The 7,508-nt window shown below is 50.7% G+C and overlaps 2 protein-coding genes across 2 annotated transcripts; both read left to right on the top strand.

Annotated features, from left to right (window-relative positions):
- Positions 1–698: 698 nt before the first annotated feature.
- Positions 699–5,883, top strand: EAH_00051540 (DNA mismatch repair protein, putative; the record flags this gene model as incomplete). Its single annotated transcript, XM_013394173.1, has 9 exons — positions 699–770; positions 1,115–2,115; positions 2,662–2,812; positions 2,993–3,958; positions 4,271–4,401; positions 4,619–4,708; positions 4,861–4,904; positions 5,138–5,296; positions 5,798–5,883. 9 exons carry the CDS (start codon positions 699–701, stop codon positions 5,881–5,883), a joined length of 2,700 nt encoding a protein of 899 aa, XP_013249627.1.
- A 218-nt stretch (positions 5,884–6,101) lies between these two features.
- EAH_00051530 (hypothetical protein) lies at positions 6,102–7,308 on the top strand (the record flags this gene model as incomplete). The annotated part of the gene is made up of 4 exons (XM_013394172.1): positions 6,102–6,318; positions 6,515–6,639; positions 6,921–7,031; positions 7,291–7,308. 4 exons carry the CDS (start codon positions 6,102–6,104, stop codon positions 7,306–7,308), a joined length of 471 nt encoding a protein of 156 aa, XP_013249626.1.
- Positions 7,309–7,508: the final 200 nt, after the last annotated feature.

Raw genomic sequence — 7,508 nt, 5'->3', positions numbered from 1 at the left:
GCAGCGGCTGCAGCAGCAGCAGCAGCAGCAGCAGCAGCTGCTGCTGCTGCTGCTGCTGCGGCCGCCAGGGGCGAGACTGATGCTGCTGCTGCTGCTGCTGCTGCAAGGCGTTGCCTCTGAGCATAAGACAAGAAGGCAGCAGTAGAGTTATTAATGCTTTAATTTTCTTCACAGCGAAGCTAGCAGCAAAACGAGTAAAAGACAGAGCCTAGGCTTATTGTTGCTGCTGCTGCAGCAGCAGCAGCAGCGGCAATCGGTGGTTAGAAGAAACACACCCCACTACAGCCCCAACCCTTAAGTGGCTGTGTTAGCTGCTGCTGCTGCTGTAGCTGCTGCTGCAGCCCTGGGGTTTGAGTGTACATACACCTCAACTTACTCCTTTGCTTCCGTCTTCTGTTGCTTAGTGAGCCCAGAGGGTTTAGGGTTTAGGGTTTAGGCTGGGAAGCCCTGAGGACAGCTTAGGGGGGTGGCGGCAGGGAGGCTGCCTTCCTGCACTCAGCTGTACGTACACCTCATTTGCTGCAGCGTCAGCAGCAGGAGGAGCAGCAGCAACACTAGCTGCAGCAGCTACATCAGCAGCAGCAACAGCAGCAGCAGGGAGAGACACTCCACATCGCGCAGCTCGACGAAAACCCCTGGCGGGTTGAGGGCCAGGGCTAGGGTTTAGGGTTTAGGGTTTAGGGTTTAGGGTTTAGAGGATGGCAATAGACAGGAGGCCATCAGCTGGGAAGGGCCGGAGGTCTTCAGGCGGCGTAGATGCAGCAAACAAGGTTAGAGACGCAAGACTGCTGCTGCTGCTGCTGTTGTTGTTATGGTTGTTGCTGCTGCTGCTTCTGTTGCTCTTGGTGCTGCTGTTGCTGCTGCTTTTCATCCTGCTGCTGTTGTTGCCGCTGCTGTTGTTGCTGCTGCTGTTGTTGCTGTCGTTGCTGCTGTTCATGCTTCTCCGTTGCGGCTGCTGCTGATGTTGCTGTTGCTCATGATGCAGAGGAGCTACTGCTTTTGTTAGTGCCGCTGCTGCTGCTGCTGTTGCTGTTGCTGCTGTTGCTGCTGTTGCTGCTGCTGCTGTTGCTGCATGCGCTTTGGCTGGAGGTGAGTATTTGGGGTGTATCTGCAGCGCCAGCCTTCTCTTCTGGCTTTCTTTAAGAAGACTGAGGACTCAGCAGCGGTCTCCCCTCCGCAGCAGCAACAGCAGCAGCAGCAGCAGCAGCAGCAAACCACCGCAGCGAATGCGGCAGCCATAAAGGCTGCATCAGTGGAGCCGAAACCAGCAGCAGCAGCAGCAGCACCAGCACCAGGAGCAGCAGCAGCAGCAGCAGCAGCAGCAAGCATTGCAGGGGATTCTCCTGGTCGACAGAAGGAAGATTTGTCCCCCAACAGCTCCACCTCTACAGCCCCTGGACAGCAGCAGCAGCAGCAGAAGCTGCAGCAGCAGCAGCAGCAGCAGCAAAAGCAAACTCAAGAGCAACACAAGCCGGCCCAGGAAACGCGCCTTGAACAGCAGCCATCATCACCACCGCAGCAGCCGCAGCAACAGCAGCAGCAGCAGCGAGACCAACAGCAGCAGCAGCAGCAGCAGCAGCAGCAGGAAGATGGCTTGGGGCTGAAGAGGCGTCTGTCTGGCATTGGCTGGATGGAGACAGAGGAGACAGTCGGAAGAAGAAGGAGACTCAAGAAAGTAGCCCTTGACTCAGACGATGATGAACGCCCAGCAGCAGCAGCAGCAGCAGCAGCAGGTGCAGCAGCAGCAGCAGGAAGCAAAGGGGAGGAGTCAGGGGGATCCGCTTTGTTTTCAGAGGAGACAGAAGGAGACATGGAGACAGACAAACCGCAGCAGCAGCAGCAGCAGCAGCAGGATCTAGAGCCTACAGGGCCCATTGAGGCGCTGGCGTTTGATGAAGCAGCAGCAGCAGCAGCAGCAGGGGAGAGCGGAGTCGGTACATCTTTGCCTTTGGGTGCTCGCCGTGCAGGTCAATTCAGCCGCAGCAGCAGCAACAGCAGCAGCAGCAGCAGCAGCAGCAGCAGCGGCAGCAGCAGCAGGGAATGCTCATTACGACTTGCATTTGCTGCAGCAGCAGAGCGTACAGGAAGCTTATATCTTCAGGTGTATATTGATGAGTATTTAAAGCACGAGAATATATTTTCTTTTCCTTCTTGGTTAAAGCCTGAGAATCTGAAAGATGAGAAAGGTCAATCTGCAATGAAGAGCTGCCTATACACCCCAGAAACACTTTGGGTGCCTCCGAATGCACAACATAAATTAGCAAAAGAAGAGAAGACACCTCATTATACACCCGGATTACAACAGTACTGGAGTGTGAAACAAAAGCATCATGATAAAATTGTGCTGTTTAAATTAGGTAGATTTTATGAGATGTTTTATATTGATGCATGCATAGGGCATAAGTACTGCGATTTACAGTGGATGGGGTCGTCAGAGAAGCCTCATTGCGGCTTTCCTGAGCAGTCTCTTCAACATCATTCTCGTGCTTTATTAAATGCAGGGTTTAGAGTTGTTGTTGTTGAGCAGGTGGAGACACCCAAAGAATTAGATAAAAGGAGACAGCAGCAGCTAGCTAAAGATAAAACTGTTAGAAGAGAGCCTTGCGAGATATTTACTGCTGCTGCTGTCCCTTATAACGAGATGCTCGGACCTGATGCTAGGCTTCTTCTTGTTCTCTCTCTATCAACTGACCCAGCAGATATACCCCTCAAACCGCAGCAGCAGCAGCAGCAGCAGCAGCAGCAGCAGCAAGAGCAGCAGCAGCAGCAGCAAGAGCAGCAGGAGGAGAACGAGCATAAATATTCTTTTGGGGTCTGCTTGGTTGATATCCCTACAAATAATATATATTTGGCTACAGATAGAGACAATGTTTCGTGGATATGTTTGCTGTCTCTGATTAATAAAACTCAGCCGGTAGAAATTGTTTATAAACCCTCAGGCTTTCCTGTGTCTCTGCTGTCAATCATTAAGAGGCTGCCCTTTGCTCCTCAGCTGTCTCCTCTCTCTTCCTTCCCAGATGCTCTCCAGGCTATGCAGCTTATCGATACCTACATACGTCCCCGCAGCAGCAGCAGCAGCAGCAGCAGCAGCAGCAGCAGCAACGGCAGCAGCAGCAGCAGCAGCAACGGGGTAGATTATTGCTTGGAGGAGTGTGATAGGAGCCCATGCTTAATGAAGGCTGTTGGTGCTTGCTGTTTATATTTAGAGCAGCTGCTTCTTCAAGATAAAGTGCTGCCTGTCTCTTCATTCTCTGAAGTGTCTCGTGCTGCTTCTGATGTCTTGTCTCTTGATGCAAAGGCTTTATCTCAGCTAGAGATATTAACTAGTCAGGAAGGAGACACCCGCGGTTCTTTATTGGGGTGTATAGACAGCACAACAACAGCAGGAGGTAAACGCTTGCTGCGGAGATGGATAGTGTCTCCTTTGAGGTGTATTGACAGCATTAATATGCGTTTAGATGCTGTCTCCTGGTTGCTGCAGCATCAAGATGTGCTAGAACTTATTCGCAGCAGCAGCAGCAGCCTACCGGATCTAGAGAGGCTTACTGCTCGCTGTCTCCGGCAAGGGAGACAGCAGAAGAGACACGCAGTTTATTTTGATGATGTGCATCAAAAAGAGTTAAAACTTTTCGTGTCTCTTCTTAATTCTTTTTCTTCTCTTCATGACTTAGCTGCTGCTGTTGTCGTCGCATTGGAGAAGGAGCCTCCTGCAGCAGCAGCAGCACAAGCAGCAGCAGCTGCAGCTGCAGCCGGAGAAGACCCCGTTGCAGCAGCAGCAACAGCAGCAGCAGCAGCAGCAGCAGCAGCACAGGTCCTCTGGCCCCACAGGCTCTGGGCCTTGTGTGCAGGAAGAGACAAAGGAGGCGTCTTTCCTAAGCTTAAAGATGCATGCGACAAGCTTATTACTCTCTTTACAGTTGAAGGAGACAGTGAGAATGAGAAGATATACCCTGTCAAGGTAAGCCAGACACCTGTCTCCTTTTCTTCTTCGTCTGTCTCCATTTGTTATTATCTGTCTCCTTTTTGTTGTCTGTCTTCTTTTTGTTGTCTGTCTCCTTTTGCGTGTTGTTTAGAGTTTGAGGTCTAGGGTTTAGGGTTTGTGGTTTAGGATGTGTGATTTGTGCATAGAGCTTAGGGTTTAGGGTTTAGGGTTTAGGGTTTAGGATGTGTGGTTTGTGCGTAGAGCTTGTTTTTTCTTCTGCCTTAGGGTTTAGGGTTTAGGGTTTAGGGTTTAGGGTTTAGGGTTTAGGGTTTAGGGTTTGTGGTTTAGGGTTTGGTGCCGGAGTACGACGCGGCCACTCAACAAATCGCAGACTGCCGACAACAACTGCAGCAAATCCTCGAAGAAATTCAAAGAGAAACGGGGATAAATACACTTAAATATACTCACACCAAGTTCAAGTAAACCCTAAACCCTAAACCCTAAACCCTAGCGTAGGGCCTGGAAGTACGCGTTGTGGCGTGTGTACTGACACCTGCGTTTCAGACGCAAGAGTCTAGGGTTCAGGGTTCAGGGTCTAGGGCTTAGGGTTTAGGGTTCAGAGTTTAGGGTTTAGGGTTTAGGGTTCAGAGTTTAGGGTTTAGGGTTTAGGGTTTAGGGTTTAGGGTTTGTGTACAGGTTTGAAGTGGAATGCCCCGAAAACATCAGCAGAGATATGCTGCGGCGGCTCGACGCTGAGATTACTTCCTCTAGGAAAGGCTTCATTCGGTAAACCCTAAACCCTAAACCCTAAACCCTAAACCCTAGGTGGACTCGTGTGGCTCTCTATCGAACGGCAGCCCTTCCCTTCTCCACTTAAAACCTCAAGTTTGGGGGCTAGGGTTTAGGGTTTAGGGTTTAGGGTTTGTGTGTATGTGCAGCTTCCGAACGCCGGCGATATTAGAGCTCGTCGATCAGCTTGAGGGTGCGGAAGGCTGTACTGTTTAGGGTTTGGGGTTTAACATTTAGTGTTTAGGGTTTAGGGTTTAGCATTTAGTACTTTAGTGTTAAGGGTTTAGGGTTTTGGTTGTTGTTTGGTTTGTTTAGGGTTTCGTGTTTAGGGTTCAGGGTTTAGGGTTTTGTGTTTCGTGTTTCGTGTTCCGTGTTTAGGGTTTAGGGTTTAGGGTTTAGGGTTTAGGGTTTAGGGTTTGCATGCAGACCACGAGTTGGAGCAGGCGGATTCTTTTTATCCTTTTCGGTGTCGCTTGATGGGGCATTTCGCGACAATGTTCGGCGATGTTTTTGCTGTGTCTGTGAATTCTATTAATGAGTTGGATGCTCTTCAGAGCCTAGCCTCCTTTGCTCGCACTCATCCGGGTAATTATCTCTTGCTGCTCCTGCTGCTGCTGCTGCTGCTGATGCTGCTGATGCTGCTTCTGCTGATGCTCCTGATGCTGCCGATGCTGCTGCTGCTGACGCTGCTGATGCTCGTGATGCTGCTGCTCTTGATGCTGCTGCTAATGCTGCTCCTGATCCTGCTGCTGATGGTGTTGGTGCTGCTGCTGCTGCTGCTGGTGGTGATGCTGCTGATGCAGCAAGCAGCAGCACCTGCTGCTGCTGAGGCTGCTCGTGGTGCTGCTAATGATGGTGGTAGTGCTGCTGCTGCTGCTGTTGCTGCTGCTGCTGGCGGTGGTGGTGTTGCTGCTGCTGCTAAGAGGGTTCAGCATTGGGGTTTGGAGGCAGCAGCAGCAGCAGCAAGAGCAGCAAGGGCTGCTTTCGGTTGTTTGTTGCTCTCTTTCTAGAGTCTAATGGCTGCCGTCCCTGGGCCTTCAGGGTTTAGGGTTTAGGGTTTAGGGTTTAGGGTTTCTGCTGCTTCAGGGCCGGAGATGACGCGCCCGAAGCTGCTGCAGCCCTCAGAAGACGAAGAGCCCGTGCTGGTTCTGAAGAACGCCAGGCAAGCCTAAACCCTAAACCCTAAACCCTAAACCCTAGGCAGAGGCGGGCGTGTGGGGGAACCCTAAACCCCAAACCCTAAACCCTAAACCCGAAACCCTGATCCCCTTTAAACGCCCAAAGACATTTTTCTGTTCTCTGTTTTATCTCCTGAGAGACAAAGCACCAGCAAGGAAATAAGGGTTTAGGGTTAAGGGTTTAGGGTTTAGGTTGCATGCGCAGACACCCGATGGCGGAGAAGCTGACGGATGGTTTTGTTCCTAACGACATTCTCCTGAATGCGCCTGCTAGCAGCAGCAGCAGCAGCAGCAACAGCAGCAGCAGCAGCAGCAGCAGCAACGTACGCACCTTGCTGATTACGGGCCCTAACATGGGAGGCAAGAGCACTCTCTTGAGGCAGACAGCTCTTTGCGTTGTGCTGGCTCAGCTGGGTTCATATGTACCAGGTACCCATCGAGGGTTTAGGGTTTAGGGTTTAGGGTTTAGCTCTTTGCCCCATGTTACGTTTTGTTCTGCGTTTGTATCGGTGCGCATACGGTGGTGTTGAGGGTTTGAGGTGTAGGATATAGGGTTAAGGGTTTGGAGTGTTGGGGTGCTGAGGGTTTAGGGTTTAGGGTTTAGGGTTTTGGGGTGTACGTGCAGCTTCGGAGTGCTTGTTGACTCCTGTAGACAGAATTTTCTCGCGTTTGGGGGCAGAAGATTTTATTTTGCAGGGCAGCAGCACTTTCTTCGTTGAGCTCTCAGATATAGCTGAGCTAACCACGCACGTACGTCGAGGGTTTAGGGTTTATTAGGGTTTATTAGGGTTTATCAGGGTGTCTTAAGGTTCAATAGGGTTTCCTAGGGTTTATTAGGGTTTATGAGGGTTTATTAGGGTTTGGTTTCGCCGGCGTGGATATGCTGTTTTATGCATGCGTTTTTTCTGCTGCTGTTGCTGCTGCTGCTGCTGCTGCTGCCTGTCTCCCTCTTGCTGCTGCCACTGTTACTGCCACTGCTGCTGCTGCTGCTGCTGTTGCTGCTGCTGCTGCTGCTGCTGCTGCTGCTGCAGGGGACACGTTATTCTTTAGCTTTGATAGACGAACTGGGTAGAGGGACATCCACCAGCGACGGCCTGGCGATTGCACTGTCTACTGCCGAGTACATCAATGATGTTATTCGGGTTTGTCTCCTTTTAGCTGTTTGTCTCCTTCTTCTGTCTCCTTTTGTTTGTCTCCTTCTTCTGTCTCCTTTCAGCTGTTTGTCTCCTTCTTCTGTCTCCTTTTGTTTGTCTCCTCCGTCTGTCTCCTCCTCCTGTCTCCCTTTGTTTGTCTCCTATTGTTTGTCTCCTTTTAGCTGTTTGTCTCCTTTCAGCTGTTTGTCTCCTTTTAGCTGTTTGTCTCCTTTCAGCTGTTTGTCTCCTTTTGTTTGTCTTCTTTCAGCTGTTTGTCTCCTTTTAGCTGTTTGTCTCCTTTTAGCTGTTTGTCTCCTTTTGTCTCCTTTTGTTTGTCTCCTTTCAGTTGTTTGTCTCCTTTTATCTGTTTGTCTCCTTCCTCTGTCTCCTTTTGTCTGTCTCCTCCTTCTGTCTCTTTTGTTTGTCTCTTTTTAGTTGTTTGTCTCCTTTTGTTTGTCTCCTCTGATTTGTTTGTCTCCTCGTAGT

This window comes from Eimeria acervulina, genomic scaffold (assembly GCF_000499425.1).
Source record: "Eimeria acervulina Houghton genomic scaffold, Eah_scaff893, whole genome shotgun sequence".
Classification (NCBI taxonomy): Eukaryota; Apicomplexa; class Conoidasida; order Eucoccidiorida; family Eimeriidae; genus Eimeria; species Eimeria acervulina.
This window is presented reverse-complemented; position numbering and strand designations above follow the sequence as displayed.